Source organism: Thalassophryne amazonica, chromosome 8 (assembly GCF_902500255.1).
Source record: "Thalassophryne amazonica chromosome 8, fThaAma1.1, whole genome shotgun sequence".
Taxonomy (NCBI): domain Eukaryota; kingdom Metazoa; phylum Chordata; class Actinopteri; order Batrachoidiformes; family Batrachoididae; genus Thalassophryne; species Thalassophryne amazonica.
Window position 1 is genome coordinate 30,272,273 of NC_047110.1, and position 16,980 is coordinate 30,289,252.

The 16,980-nt window shown below is 43.1% G+C and overlaps 1 protein-coding gene across 1 annotated transcript in view; it reads right to left on the minus strand.

Moving 5' to 3' along the window:
• The window catches only part of map1ab (microtubule-associated protein 1Ab), a 267,674-nt gene that overhangs the window by 20,832 nt on the left and 229,862 nt on the right, over nt 1–16,980 (minus strand). Inside the window, exons 3-6 of the mRNA XM_034175452.1 lie at nt 14,198–14,280; nt 5,591–5,728; nt 3,110–4,942; nt 10–3,076 (exon numbers count right to left, since the gene is read on the minus strand). Of these exons, the coding sequence (XP_034031343.1) occupies nt 10–3,076; nt 3,110–4,942; nt 5,591–5,728; nt 14,198–14,280 (5,121 nt within the window). The remainder of the gene's footprint in view (nt 1–9; nt 3,077–3,109; nt 4,943–5,590; nt 5,729–14,197; nt 14,281–16,980) is intronic.

The window sequence follows — 16,980 nt, forward strand, 5'->3', positions numbered from 1 at the left end:
GATATGATTATATACTCTTCCTCCAGCTTATCAAATCCAATGGTGGACATTTCATCCTTACTTGCCTCTTGGTGCTTTTCTCTTTCTTTTCTTCAGTCTCAGTAGATTTTATCACAGCCTTATCATCTTTGGTCATTTCTTCTTCTCTGATTGGTTTCATGGCAGAAGTAATCACGGTGTCTTCTCCTTCCATTTTCATCTGAGTCGGTTTGGTACTATCACCTTTACGCCTCTCTTCTTCTATGGTTGCCTTTGCAGCATCTCCAGTTGTTATTTTGTTCTTGTCCTCTAGCTCAGTAAAACTGCTTTTGGAAACGGTGTCTTCACTCTGCTCTTGCCCCGTTGTTTCTTTACTGGTGTCGGTAAAAGCAACTTTATCGTCCTCACTCATTTCTTCTTTGAGGAGTTTAACAGCAGCTGTATCACCCAGATGTTTATCTTTTTGTGTGTCTATGAAGGGCTCAGTAGTCGTACTGGTTTTGGTCTCCTCGTCTTTGAGCCCTTTGATATCAGAGATTTCATCCCTTATTTTTTCGTCTGCACCGGCTTTATCGGTAGACTCTTTCTGTGGCTCATCTTGAACAGACTTAACGTGTGTAGTTGGAACTTTTTCAATCTCCTCTTCATGCATGATAGAAGTAACATCAAATGTTCCGCCTTTTTTGATATCCTTACTCTCCTCTTTAATTCCTTTAATATCTTCCAAATCATCTGTATTAATCTTCTTGTCCTTTTCCTCACCCTTGCCTTTGACACTAAAATCCTCCTCTGGTGTCACATCCTTCTGTTTCTGTTCATCTCCACTTTGTCTGACCACAGAAATAACAATTTCCATTTCTTTTTCTTTGGATGTCTCAGCATACTCTTTGTCTGTGGTGGTTCTGTCCTTTAAGGCTTTAGCACCAGCGATATCATCTTTTCCTGTAGCTTTTTCCTTTGTCTCATCCTTGATGGATGGAGCAGAGACATCATCCTGTGTGTCCGCTTTCTCCTGCTGCTCATCCTTCATTTGCCTGACATCAGAAGTGTCATATGTTTCTTTTTTGTCCTCAAGTTTGACTGATTTGATGACAGGTCTATCATCATGGTCATCATCATCACCTCTATCATCATCATCATCATCATGACCATCATCTAGGAAATGACTGTCCTTTTCTGGAAACTCAGCTGGAGTAGGCACTTGAGTTTTTATCTGTTGACCTTCAGGCTCCTGCTCACGTTGTGCAGAAATAGCTATGGGTGACTGAATGTCTGTTAGAGATCCAACAAAGGAGAGAATGGTTTCTTTTTGTTGGCCTTCAAATGAGGCGTCACCTATTGACTCTTTCCTCACCTGCACCCCTTTCATGTCCTCAGAAGATTTGCTTAAATATGTTTCGATTTGTTCATCATGTTTATGTGTTTCTTGACTCTCAGAATATATTTGTGTTGTTTGCTCTCGTTCGACTTTCTTTTTATCTTTGTATTCATTGGTGGTGACTACAACAGAGACCTCATCTTGTTTTTGCGGCTCTAAATCAGGGAAGAGCTTCATCTTGTCTTCCACTGGTGACTGACGCAGAGGAGAATGAGAGGCACTGGGAGGTCCGGAATGTGCGGGAGAGGCCATTTTCACTGTGCTGTCATCTGGACTGAAGCAGCGCTCTTCACTCTCTGATGTTACGGAGTCTGATACAAAGTATTTGCTGTGCAAAATGTCTTTAGGAGGAACTTCTCCTTCTGTGAGCACCTCGTGCACCTTGAGTGGTTTAGTGGACACTGGAGAAATGGTGTCAGCAGTCTCTTTGATTTTATCCGGTGATATCTGAGGTGAAGCATAGCATTCTTGGAGTTTTTCCAGAGAAATGTCCACATTAGGAGTTTGGTCTTCCTCTTCTTCCTCCTCCTCATCCTCTTCCTCTTCGGCATGAGGAGCATCACAAACCTTAACCACCTTCACGGTGTCCTCGTCGCCAATCTGTAAGTCATCAGACGGTGACTTTGAGTGTTTGTCCTCCTCTAATGAAGGCGGTGAGAGGGTTCCAGCAGAGCGAGGCTGCTCCTTGCCCTGGGATATGTCGCTCGGGCTTGGGAGGGCAACGGCATCGACGGTATCTGGAGTGCGTCTGGCAGCTTCCTCAGTCAGAGGTGCTGGGATCGATGCCGTAGAATGGTCCTCAGCAACAGACGTGGGGAAGGACGAGAGTTTGTCATACTCTGTGACGGACGTCGCAGAAGACACGTGTTCCTCTTCTGCCAAAGGGGCCGTGATGATGTTGGTGAACGCAGACACTTGCTCGTGCACACACGGTATCAAACCCTTGCTCGACGTAGCTGCAGCTTGCATCTCCTTCATGCCATGAATGTCTACAAATGAGACAGTCTGATCTGGAACAGAGATATCGTAGACTCCGACATCATACTGAAGGTGTGGTATCCGTTCCTCCGCCTCCTCGTGGATCTCCTCGTCAGAGATGGTCTGTTCGGTCTCAGAGTAACCAGGAATGGCTTCATCATGGATGTAGGAGACAGGCTGTGCGACAGTGGCTCCTTCAGCTACTGATGTTATGGGAGCAGTGGCTCCTCCCACATGTGAAAGATATCCCTCCTCCTCCTCTTCCTCCTCCTCCTCTTTATCTTTGGCTGTTGTCAAGATTTCAGTAATTTTGATTTCTGTAACACTGGCTCTTTGCTTTTCAGGAGAATCTTCTGGTTTGATTTCTATCTCTTCATCTGCTATCACATCTAAATCTTCTACCTCTTCTAACTCTGCTTTTTCCACTGCCTCCTCCACTTCTTCCTCCTCCCCCACTTTTGTCTCCTTAACCAAGAGAATTTCTGATTTCTCCATTTCTTCGACCTCGTGTTTCCTGTCAAGTTCGTCGTCCTTTACTTCCTTCCATTTTGACTCATCTTCCTCCTCTCCTATTCCCATATCCTCCTCCTCATCCTCTTCCTTTGTTTGCCTGACAGGACGCTGTACCCCTTCCTCCTCCTCCTCATCTTGAGTTGCTGCTCCCTCATCCTCAAGTTTCTGATCCTCTGTTTCTAAATCGCCAGCTGTCTCAACTGTGGGTTTCTTGTCTTTTTCTTCAGTTGTCACTCTTGATGCGGACTCCTCCTTTGCTTCCTCCTCCTTTGCTTCCTCCTTCTCTTCTGTCAGAGTTTGTCTCATTGTCTCTAAGGCAGCTTCAGTATCAACCAGTGGTACAAATGAAGTAGGAACAGCTTCAGCTTTTTTCAGTTCCTCAAAGTCCTTTGTGAGGTCCTCTGGCGTGGAGGGAGCAGATGTGCTCTCGACAGCTCCGTTCTCGATTGGTTCAGCCTGAGTCTTTTCAGGAATCGGTTCTTTTGACTTGACTTCGGCAGCTCCAGTAATCTTGGCTGCTTTTGTTTTGCCCGTTTTCACTTTATGTGACACTTTTGCTTTGTGCAGTGTCTTTCTCACTTCAGGTGTCAAGGGTTTAAGATCAGGCTTAGTAATTTTTCGCAGCTCAGGCTTGGATGTGTCCTTCTTTTTGTCCTCTTTGGTCTTCACATCTTTCTTCTCGTCTTTTTTAGAGGACTCATCTTTCTTTACTTTCTTGATTTCTTTCTTTTCCTTGTCTTTTTTCTCATCCATTTTTGACACCCTTTCCTTGGTGTGCTTTTTTATGGTCTTCTCTTTCAAGAGTTTTTTCTTTTCTGGCACGTCACTTTTGGATTTGAGTGTTTTGGTCACTTTTTTCTCAGATATGTTTTCCTTTACAGAATCACTCTTGGCCTCTGTGGCAGCTGACACCTCATCTTGTCCATCACTTTCTTTCTTTGTGGTTTTCGCTGCTGTTTTTGGCGAAGATTTTAGACTCTCTTTGCTGTCAGTTCTTTGTTTCAACTTTGTCTGTTTTAGGACAGAGGGAGGCGCTCCTGCAGCAATGTCTTTTTGTGTGGCTACAGGATAACGCAAAAAGTCAAGGTGCTTTAATTTCTCTAGGCCCTCCAGGATCTTGTTTTGTGGTGCATTTCCAGGGAACAGCACTCTGACAATCTTTTCTGTAGGGTTGGCAGGAAGCCACACGACTAATGCTGTAACTGAAGTTAGATAGGGCACAGATATTTCTCCTTCTTTTCCATTTGGCAGGACAATACCGGTTTTTGCCTTGCTGTTGCCGGCCCACTTTTGCATTAAAAACTGCATCTCTTTACTGTCTTTCACTGGATTTAAAATATACATGTCTAACTTGCCCACTCCCATCTTGTGGAAGAGGGTAATGGGTTCAATAGTGTTGCTAACCACTCGAAAGAGAGGCTCAGGCTTGATTCCAAGCTTGTTAAGGTACTGCAAAGTAAGTGAAGCCTCCTCGATGCTACGCTTGACTTTAAGATGTGACTCTGACATGCGAAGCTTCTCGGGTACGTTGAAAAATACCACACCAAGTTCTGGAGAGATCAGATTCTTCATCCAGTCACTGTAGTTGGTGGATCCTTGAGACTGCTCCTCTTCCTGCTCCGCGAGCTTCCTCTGCAGAAGTCCGTTGATACCAGGGAGATTGTCTGCGCCAATGTGCGTTAGAAGCACTGAGTCAATGCGGTCCAAGTGACGAACTAGCTTCCAAAAGCAGGATTTCCGCTCAGAGCCTCCATCCACTAAGATGTTGAAGCCATTCACAGCAAAGAGAGCAGAGTCTCCTCTTCCACCAGGGAAGATGTAGCAGCATGGTTTGGACAGTTTGAGGAAGCCTCCAGAGGTGGGCGGCTCCAGGAGGTCAAACGGTGAAGGGACATCAACCGTTTCAGAGATGTACTCTGTGAACTCTGTGACACCCTCCATCTTGGGGAGAAATGGTTCAGGGTTTAGTTTGTATTCAAAGAACTCCTGCAGGGTCTCGTGCTGTTCCAGGGAGCTCCAGCCCAGCTCCCCGCGGCAGGACACAGTAAGTGTTGCCTGCTGCTTGGGGACTGCTGTTGCCAGAAATTCACTGACCTGCAGGAGGCACACAAACACATGGGTGAGATTTGTTGTAAATGTTTTTTTATATATTTACCAAAACTGAAATAATATTTCACTTCTTTTAAACAGTTACATACAAAGGATAGCCTGGATTAAAGTGCTGGTTTGAACTGTTTCAAGTGAGATTTAAACTAGTTTCCAACAGATAATACCTTTCCAAAACAGGATTTAAAACAGTGGTGTCCAAACTATTCCAGAAAGGGCTGAGAGGGTGCAGGTTTTCTTTGCAGCCACTGACTTCAGCAGGTGATTTCACTGATTAACATCACTTTGAGCAAGTGGGATGAGTTCATCAGTGAAATCTATTTAAATTGAATAAATAAATTTATTCAATTTAAATTGCATTTAAATTGAATACATTTGAGAAATCTGCTTTGTCTGGTTATTAAACACCAATTGAATACCCTTTTGGAATTTTCTTTTGGCAAAAACAAGTCTAGGACATCATTTTAATTATATTTTTATCAACAATTTTCTGACATTGGTCAAAGCAAGAGAACATAACGGTGCCATTATCCTTTTTTACTAGATCAAACCAAATCATGCATGTGTATGAATGTCTGCACATGAAGATGTCACTGGATTGCTGTGAAGTGTAAGTCAGCAGCAGATCTGACGCACCCCAGAATCAGTAAAGACACGTGTGAAGGTGTGGTAGGTGAAAACTCCAGTTTGAAGAAAGAGGCCGCCGTGATCTGAGCTCTGACCGCTCAAAATCAGGAGCTTGTGTCCTGCAGAGTCTGCGATTAGAGACTGGATCTGAGACACAAGAGACACACAGGGAGGCTTTTTAAGACTAATGACACACATGTAGCAATGTCAAATTAAACAAAATGTAATTATTTGCATCCCTTATTTAAAATATTTTCAGAAATTAACCACTTTATTACAAACAGAATTATTAATACAATATCCAAAGTTATTAAACACAAGCAAAAAAAAAGTTTTCATATAGTGAAATAAAAATACAAATATAAAATGTATGTGATGGTTATTGACTTTGATGATTACACAGCATAAAATCACTTTCACAGCCAGTTTTCTTTAGACACATTAGGGGACAGACAATTACAAGCCACTGCACTTAATTTACATCAATCATGAAGAAATACAGACAGTATGGCACTGTGTGGTTAATCTTTCAGAGTTAGCAGCTCTCAAGAACTGAGTAACTATGCAAGAACAAGATCTGTGAGGAAAGCCACCAAAACACCCATCACAACTCTTCTGTGGCTGTGACTGGAGAAACTGTGCTGTGTTCCAGGGAGCCTGAGGATACGTACAACCCCCCCCCCCCCCCCCCCCCCCCCCCCCCCCACACACACACACCTTGTGCACCCTCCCTATCCAAATTCAGTCCATCCTGCCTGCTTCCCCACCTGTTGGTCCCTAACTATGCTGCTGCATGGTTAGGGACCAACAACCCAAATGTTCAGCAACATTTGGGCTGCTGAAACTTCACACATTTTCAAGAAATGTTTTATTCTCAGAATGCAAAAGATGGAGAACCACGCCCTACTTTTTCTGGGCAAGGCTCAAAACTTCTCAATATGTGTAACTTGCTATAAATATTTAATTCATTTTATTACATTTATATAACACCAAATCACAACAAATCTGCCTCGAGGTGCTTCACACAAGTAAGGTCTAACCTTACCAACCCCAAAGCAAGCACACAGGCGAGAGTGGTAAGGAAAAACTCCCTCTGATGACAATGAGGAAGAAACCTCAAGCAGCCCAGACTCAAAGGGGTGAGCCACTGCTTAGGCCATTCTAACAATTACAAGGTTTTTTGCAAAGTTTTATAGAGCTGAAGAAACAGAAAATCAAACAACACAACTTTACAAGAGAAAAAAAGACTCATTTGATGAGAAGTCCACGTAGGTGTTTGCACCACAGGCAGGGGTTATCCAGGCTTCCTCTTGCTGTCAGTGGGCTTGCTCATGTGACAACGTCCATTCCAAATGCAGACTGCACTATGGGCCTGGCATCTCACAGGCAGTCCGGCACCTTGCAGTTTGTAGCAGCCAGTCCTGCAATCCCAAGTGACATTATACGTATCTTGGACAGAGAGAAAAAGAGCAGAATCAGTCGGCCAGAAAAAAACTACACCTAAGATATAATTCATCAACAGTAAATAGACAGGAAAGCAGAGAAATTACTAAGGTGATCACCAGCCACGAGCCCTGAGCTTCACTAACACACCCCGAATTTAGATAAAGTTGAGGCCGAGACCTGTTCTGTTGCTAATAAAATGACTTTAAAAGGATAGGAAGCATAGTACCATACTATGCCAATATGCTAGCCATACGACAGGAAGAATAAATGCGTCTTAAGTCTCGACTTGAAAGTCTCTACAGAATAAAAGTAAGTCCCTTCGGCTGCTGCCTTGTTTGCACTTGGGGTTTCCACAGCAAATCCAAGGTGGATTTGCAAAGTCTCTACAGAATCAGACTGTTTTATTGACATAGGGAGATAATTTCACAAGGGGCACGGTAAGAGAAAGCTCTGTGGCCTGCAAACTTTTTATTCACCCTAGAGACACAAAGTAGTCCTGCACCCTGAGAGCGCAGAGCCTGGATCGGCATGTAGGGTTTGATTCGGTCAGCTAAGCAGGGAGGTGCTAATCCATGAATAATTTTATAAATTAATAGCAGAACCTTAAAATCCGACCTTACAGAGACAGGAAGCCAGTGAAGAAACACCAAAACGGGTGTAATGTGGTCAAACTTTTTGCTTTGTGTCAAAAGTCTGGCAGCAGCATTTTGAACCAGTTGGAGACCCCTAATGCTGGACTGCGGTAAACCAGAAAATAGAACATTGCAGTAGTCCAATCTAGAAGAAACAAACGCATGAATCAGGGTCTGAGCATCAGCCATAGACAGGATGGGAAAGTTACATTTCGACATTACTGTATTATGTGATTCATATTTTATTTCATATTATACTTTCTAAAACCATTAAAGCACTATATGATTTTTTTTTTTAATTTTGAGGATAGGTGGAGTAAGCCCCTTAATAACATGGCTTCTTTAGCTATAGACTGCCAGAACACACATGGGAAAGTGGAGCATGTGTGCTTATGTTGAGCCTCACAGATCATTTTCATTTAAACAACGCCAAGAGAACTCAGACTGCTGGTCTACCACTTACTCATGTTCACATTCACTGGTATTGACACACCAGCAAACACCCCAAAAGGAACATCATGATGCCTCATAAATGATCAGTTATGCTACAGGCTGTGAAGTTTGGAATCGTGTCCTCAATCCTGTCTGCTCCAGAGTTGATTTCAAGTTGTCGATATACCCAGTTAGATTGGTTATATTGTCACATTTTTCATGATCACCATTTAGAAAATGAAAGCATATGACACAATGTGGAAAACCTGCCCACAGCACAATGTCTTCAAAAAACCTGAGTGACTTTGCATGAAGACTGATGAGGGAAGCCACCAAGTCACAATGAAGTTACAACCCCAATTCCAATGAAATTGGGATGTTGTGTAAAATGTAAATAAAAACAGAATACAATGATTTGCAAATCCTTTTCAACCTATATTCAATTGAATACACCACAAAGACAAGATATTTAATGTTCAAGCTGATAAACTTTATTGTTTTTGTGCAAATATTAGCTTATTTTGAAATGGATGCCTGCAACACATTTCAAAAAAGTTGGGACGAGGCAACAAAAGATGGGGTGAGGATCACCACTTTGTGAACAACTGCATGAAAAAATAGTCCAACAGTTTAAGAACAAAGTTTCTCAACATTCAATTATAAGGAATTTAGGGATTCCATCATCTATAGTCCAGAATATAATCAGAAGATTCAGAGAATCTGGAGAACTTTCTACACGTAAGCAGCAAGGCCGAAGACCAACACTGAATGCCCGTGACCTTCAATCCCTCAGGTGGCACTGTATTAAAAACCAACATCATTGTGTAAAGAATCTTACCGTGTGGGCTCAGGAACACTTCAGAAAACCATTTCCAGTTAACACAGTTCGTCGCGACATCAACAAGTGCAAGTTAAAATGCTACCATGCAAAGCGAAAGCCATACAACAACAACATCCAGAAACACCGCCGCCTTCTCTGGGCCCGAGCTCATTTGAAATGGACAGATGCAAAGAGGAAAAGTGTGTTGTGGTCTGATGAGTCCACATTTCAAATTGTTTTTGGAAATCATGGATGTCGTGTCCTCTGGACAAAAGAGGAAAAAGACCATCCAGATTGTTAGCGCAAAGTTCAAAAGTCAGCATCTGTGATGGTATGGGGGTGTGTTAGTGCCCATGGCACGGACAACTTACACATCTGTGATGACACCATCAATGCTGAAAGGTACATCCAAGTTTTTGACCAACACATGCTGCATCCAAGCAACGTCTTTTTCAGGGACATCCCTGCTTATTTCAGCAAGACAATGCCAAGCCACATTCTGCACATGTTACAACAGCGTGGCTTTGTAGTAACAGAGTGCAGTCCAGACCTGTCACCCATTGAAAATGTGTGGGGCATTATGAAGTGCAAAATACGACAACAGAGACCCCGGACTGTTGAACAACTGAAGTCGTACATCAAGCAAGAATGGGAAAGAATTCCACATTCAAAGCTTCAACAATTAGTGTCCTCAGTTCCCAAACGCTTATTGAGTGTTTGAGTGTAAACATACCACTGTCCCAACTTTTTTGAAACGTGTTGCAGGCATCCATTTCAAAATGAGCAAATATTTGCACAAAAACAATAAAGTTTATCAGTTCGTCTGACAGAAACTTCTTTCAGGCCTTACAGTTGGTTTCCTTCAGTTTTTACTCTTTAATAGATAAACCATTCAAAAATGACGAGATATAGTTTGTAAAATAAAATATTTTTAGGGAAAATTAAAGCATTGTGCTAAATACTGTACAGGTATATTCACTGGTTATGATTTTTATTATTTATTATCACAGGAGGTAGCATTCCAGAGTGCTGCATATTGATGACTGCATTTCACGACACTTTATTTAGAATTCAATCTAGTGGTGGTATTTGGCATTATTATGCGGTATTGATCTGGTGATAATCTTTTTTAATTAAATATTAAAAATTTTAAAAATTAAATTTTTAGCTCCCAATTTTGTATAGGAATATAAACTTCCTAACCTCCATATGTCTGAAAAAAGTAACACTAACCCCATTCAAATGTCTGTTCATCTATATCTCCAAGGCCCTTCAGCCCAAACAAACCAAATTTGACACATAGGTAATCCCAGTTGGGAAAACAATTACCATAGCAACAGTGGCTTCATCTGCATATTAATTTGATCATGGGCTCAGTGAGTGCAAACTCATATATTGACTCACTAAAATTTAGGCACAAGCTACACAGTAAAATCACCAGTGTAAAACTAACACTTCTTCTTTGTCTTTCGGCTATTCCCGTTAGGGGTCGCCACAGCAGATCAATCGTTTCCATCTCACCCTGTCCTCTGTATCTTCCTCTGTCACACTCACCACCTGCATGTCCTCCCTCAGTACATCCATAAACCTCCTCTTTGTCCTCCCTCTTCTCCTCCTGCCTGGTGGCTCCATCCTCAGCATCCTTGTCCCTGGGTCCCTCCTCTGCACATGTCCAAACCATCTCAATCTCGCCTCTCTGACTTTGTCTCCAAACCGCCCCACCTGAGCTGTCCCTCTGATATGTTCATTCCTAATCTTGTCCATTCTCATCACTCCCAAAGAGAATCTCAACATCTTCAGCTCTGCCACCTCCAGCTCTGCCTCCTGTCTTTTTGCTAGTGCCACTGTCTCTAAGCCGTACAACATTGCTGGTCTCACTACTGTCTTGTAAACTTTCCCCTTCACTCTTGCAGATATTCTTCGGTCACAAATCACTCCTGCCATCTTTCTCCATCCACTCCACCCTGCCTGCACTCTCTTCTTCACCTCTCTACCACACTCTCCATTACTTTGAACAGTTGACCCCAAATTTAAACTCATCTACTTTCACCACTTCTACTCCTTGTAACTGCACTATTCCACTGGGCTCCCTCCCAGTCACACACATGTACTCAGTCTTGCTTCTACTGACTTTCATTCCTCTCCAAAGCATATCTCCACCTCTCCAGACTAGATTCAACTTGCTCTCTACTCTCACTACAGATCACAATGTCATCTGCAAACATCATAGTCCATGGGGACTCCTGTCTGATCTCATCCGTCAAACTGTCCATCACCACTGCAAACAAGAAAGGACTCAGAGCTGATCCTTGGTGTAATCACACCTCCACCTTGAATGAGTCTGTCATTCCGACTGCGCATCTCACCGCTGTCACACTATTCTTGTACATGTCCTGCACTACCCTAACATACTTCTCTGCCACTCCAGACTTCCTAATACAATACCACAGCTCTTCTCTTGGCACCCTATCATAAGCTTTTTCTAAGTCTACACTTCTCCAACAGTATTCTCAGAGCAAACATTGCATCTGTATTGCTCTTTCCCGGCATGAAACCATATTCCTGCTCACAGATCTTCACCTGTTTTCTAAGCCTAGTTTCTACTACTCTTTCCCATAACTTCATGCTGTGGTTGATCAACTTTATCTGTAGTTACTGCAGCTCTGCACATCACCCTTGTTCTTGAAAATAGGAACCAGCACACTTCATCTCCACTCCTCAGGCATCCTCTCACTTTCCAGGATTTTATTAAACAATCTGGTTAGAAACTCTACTGCCATCTCTCCTAGACATTTCCATGACTCCACTGGAATGTCATCTGGACCAACTGCCTTTCCACTCTTCATCCTCTTCATAGCAGCCCTCACTTCTTCCTTACTAATCTCTTGTACTTCCTGATTTAAACTCAAAACATCATCCAGCCTTTTCTATCGCTCATTTTCTTCATTCATCAGCTCTTCAAAATATACCCTCCACCTTCTCAGCACACACTCCTCACTTGGCAGCACATTACCATGTGCATCTTTTACCACCCTAACCTGCTGCACATACTTTCTAGCTCTGTCCCTTTGTCTGGCCAATCGGTACAAGTCCTTTTCTCCTTCCTTACCATTCAACTTCTTGTACAGCTCGCATTATGCCTTTTCCTTCGCTTTTGCCACTTTAGCTTGCATCTCCTATAAAGAATGTAGTCCACCTGTGTGCACCTTCCTCCACTTGTATATGTTACCCTGTGCTCCTCCCTTTTCTTAATGTAGGTATTCACCACAGCCATTTCCATCCTTTTTGCAAAATCAACTACCATCTGTCCTTCCCCATTCCTATCCTTGATACCATATCTACCCATTACTTCCTCATCACCTCTGTTCCCTTCACCAACATACCCATTGAAGTCCGCTCCTATCACCACTCTTTCATGCTTGGGCACACTCTCCACCACCTCATCCAACACACTCCAGAAATCTTCTTTCGCCTTCATCTCACAACCTACCTGTGGGGCATATGCACTGATGATATTCATCATCACCCCTTCAATTTCCAACTTCACACTCATCACCCTGTCAGACACTCACTTAACCTCCAACACACTTTTAACATACTCTTCCCTTAAAATGACCCCAACACCATTTCTCTTCCTGTCCTCACCATGGTACAACAACTTGTACCCACCGCCGATGCTCCTGCTCTTACCTCCCTTCCACTTGGTCTCTTGCACACACACTGTCTACCTTTCTTCTCTCCATCATATCAGCCAGCTGTCTCCCTTTACCAGTCATACTACCAACATTCAAAGTCCCCACTCTCATTTCCACCCTTCTAGTTTTCTTCTTCTCCCACTCTTTGAGGAAACGTTCTCCTCCTCTTCTTCGTCGTCTTCACCCAGCAGTGGCCTAATTTCCACCAGCACCCTGTTGGGCAACAGCACCGGTGGCAGACGTTGTTAACCTGGGCCTCAACCGATCCGGTACGAAATTTGATTCTTAGTCTGCATACTTGGGTTGGGTTGGCTTGTTTTACGCCGGATGCCCTTCCTGACGCAACCCTCCTCATTTATCCAGGCTTGGGACCGGCACTCAGAATGTACTGGCTGCACACCCCATGTGGCTGAGTTAGCGTAAAACTAACACTGACAGTGTTAAATTAACACTGGTGATTTTACAGTGTGCAACTCTACAATTCTTGCAAGGTACCAGCTGCCATTGATTTAGGTCCTGAAGTCATTCAGTACAGAATTTTGACTTGGGTTTGTTGGCTTAGTTTATTGTAGAGAAGCTTGAATCTGCGACTAGACTGGGTTGCTTGACGCGAGGACGTTTCGCTTCAAACTGCAGAAGCTTCCTCAGCTAAAATTCTTGCTCTGGTAGTCTGACTTCTGTCTTGACTCTTGTAGAGAAGAACAAACAGAAGCCACAAAAGCTGGAGTTTTAAACCTAACCAGACCCCTCCTACCGAGAGGCAGACTGCTACTGGCTAGTGACCAAACAATTGCATTAATTAGCACCTATTGTGCTCTAGTTAGCACCCTCCTAATGACAGGGTAGCTGTCCCTCCTAACAATGGCACTGACGCCTCTCTTGATGACATGAATGACTCATTACCATGAACAAAAGACTGAAACTGCTTTGACCTGAGTGCCCCATTGTAAACAGGGGACAAAGCGTGTCTCAGACCCACTCCCCTGTTAAGGCTGGGTTTCAAGTGTTTCACATACAATGCCTCCTTCACCCCTCTCTCAAACCATTTCTTCTCTCTGGCTAAGATTTTAACTTCCTTGTCCTCAAACGTGTAGTTAGTGTCTTTAAGGTGGAGATGAACTGCAGACTGAGGTCCACTGGTGCTCTCGCTGCGGTGCTGGTATAGCCTTTTGTATAGCAGAGAGGGCGCCAGTGGCCAGTGGAATTTTAGCTGAGGAAGCTTCTGCGATTTGAAACGAAACGTCCTTGTGTCAAGCAACCCAGTCCAGTCGAAGATTCAAGCTTCTCTATTATGGAAACCACCTGGAAAACTGAAAGCCTTCACAGAAACTTGGCTTAGTTTATCAATTCTTGTTTCCTTTTATCTCTGACATGCTGAGACAGACAACTAAAATAAAAAACAAATATGGAGGAGCAGATTATTGGCAGTGTGCGAGCCTAACCTAGACTAGATCAGAGACTGTTCTACATAAAAAAGCAGATTATAATAGATACTGTACCTAATTGTAAGTGTACCTAATTGTAATTGTAATTTAATTATGCAAACATGTAGACATCTCCTCACTTTACTCAAGAAATATGTTCATCTTACCTCTGATATAACTGTGTCTTCAGACGGGTTAACAAGAACCACAGTCTCTAGGACATCACTCCTGTGGTGGAGAGTCCTTTGTCCTGAGGGAGGAGATTCAAAACATTACCTCACGTCTTTCAAGCATTACACAAAGAAATGGTGAGTTAATAAGGCGAGAGTCAAATGGATGAAGCAAAGTCATACCCCCTAAGACTCATTAATAAGCGAAGTGCGCATCTCAGGCCGCGCGGTGCATTATGGGCAGGCTAAAGTTTTCAGCTATCAACCCACAAGCTATGCCGGCAGAAAGCAGCGAAGAGTGCTGTGATTTGGATCATTTCAACCGCTGGAAAGTTGATGATTTAAAGTGTTTTTGTAAGCTCCGCGGATTGCCTGTTACAACCAGGACTACGTATGGCAGTGGACAGAAATGGAAAGAAGAGCTGGTTGTGCTTGCGTGTGCTGCATCTGTACAGAAAGTACCGTTAGTGCCGACAAAGGAGGAAGAGCGCGCTGCTGTTGAAAATGACCCATGCTTGTTGATAGTTGGAGAAAAACAAATTTCTGACCCCTTGAAGGCAACTGACGGATGGTTAGACGAAGTCCAGAGACTGAAACTGTGGATACTGCAGAATATTTGCTAAGCAGGGATGAGAAATCGCGACTCCGTCGGCTTCATAATGACGACAATGACGGTGAGTCTCACATATAACCTCTTTGGTGTCACGTTTGTTTTGATAAGTTGACAGACATACAATGATATGTGCATGCATGCAGTTTGTTTATAGAACATGTCAATTTTACAATATTACGCACCACGTCATTCATGGCGCGACATTACAGTCATACGCTGATGCACGAAAACAGCGGCATGGTTTCAGGATATTGACAAAATAAATGTGCAAGAAACTTACAATTTTAGTTCGTCTTTTATGTCCGTCTGGATCTTTCTTTTCTGTGGAGAAATTGTGTAGAATGAACAGAGGTTTACAACCACATTTCTTCTTCTTTCCGTCTTTGTTTGGACTTGGTGGAGGTTTGCAATCGTGTGTTTTCTTCCAACTTTCAAGCATATAAATTCCGTTTGAGCATTTGAAAACAGCACAATGCGCCCCTGTCATTACTATATGTGTCGCTTAAGGCTTAAAGCCTTTGAAACAATCCCTGTAAGCCTTAACTTTTACAGTCCGCTAATGCTACTGTATACGAAATTCAATGGGAGCAGTGTGAGTGTGGTAGCTGGGATTTTTGCCCCCGTTTGACCCAAGCATGCGCAGATGCGATGCGCACTTCGCTTATTAATCCAAAGTACTGAAGAGGAGGAGGCATTACTTTTATATCTTCTATTTCTGACTTCACTGCAAGATGATCTGCACATTTGATTCTTCCAACATCATGAAGAGAAACACACAAACTTTACATATCAGCAGACACCAGAGACAAATGCATCACTCAGCCGTGATCTGAATGTGTAAAGCCTCTTTCAGAAGATAAGAGAAGCATCAAAGTGTGCAGAGGCGCTATGTGCCTTTCGGCGAGCTGATGTTGAGAGAAAGGAGTGCATTACTTTATGGCCGCAGGACGTCTGTTCACTGACACGACAGACGGGCACAACGTGACACCGCAACAACAAAGAAGCTCTGACTCTTAAACACCATTATCAGCAAGCAGAGAACATCCCCAGTACAGATCGTCTGAACTGACACACAAGGTCACTGTGACTCCCCCAAAAAACACCAAACAATACCACTCTGTGAAAGTGACTTTGTTTCATACATAACAGGAATATACTGAAACATGAAACATGCAGGGCCTTATCATGATGGGGACACAAACCAAGTTTTTCAGAGGTAGCTAATCCATTTGGAGCATATCTGGACACACATTGCAATTTAAGTGGTGGGAAATTGTAGCACAAAGCTTGGTGCTGTGCACAAAAGAGTTAGATTTACTGTGTTCATTAGACACAGGCGTGTCGTACTACAAACATATCAGCCAACCAGATGGGCACCCGTCAGTCCCGTTATACCAGAGTGCTCCAGGTGCACATCCGTGTGGTATTGAGAAAGTGGACATAAGTGAAACATTTGTGATGTGTTAACATATCAGCACCAGCCTGGTGAATTAATGGATCACCATCAACCCATGCATCAGCGGACAGCAGCCACCAAAGCTCCCTGAGGTGAAGCAGTCAAACAACAAGGTGAGGGTTTTGGGTTTTTTTTTCCATGAGTGTTTGCTATTATTTCACTTAATGGCTGTTTTTAATGAACCTATCTCATAAATAGTTAAGGGTTTTTTTTCTTACCTCCTCCCACCCCTGTCCTTTTTCTTTCAAAAAGAAAACAACATAACAGATGAACAAAAGAATGAATCAATGAATGAATCAATCAATCATTTAGCCTGTAAAATGTAAATTCAAGACAAATCTTCAAATCATTTTAAACAACCAGCTAAAACCAGTTTAAAGCAATAGGGCACCACAGTCTCATTTGAACCCTGTGTGATATCACGGGATTTGACCACTTATGGGGACAGCTGCTCCGGTGTACTGTTTTATTTTCAGCTGCAATCACCGAAACAGTCGTGAAAAGTGTAGTTTTTCAGTTCCCAGTGGAGAAGAGAAGAAGAGGCAAATGGGAGAGGTCATGTCGGTAAACGTTAGCCTACACAGCTAACCAGAGTAGCTACGTTCTCTCGCCTGCACAACCGCCTCGACACGTTTGAGCTCCAGGTCATAAACAAACCGCAACATATGTCAACTTTCCACCACATCATCACTTTTTCTTGTCTAGGCTTTG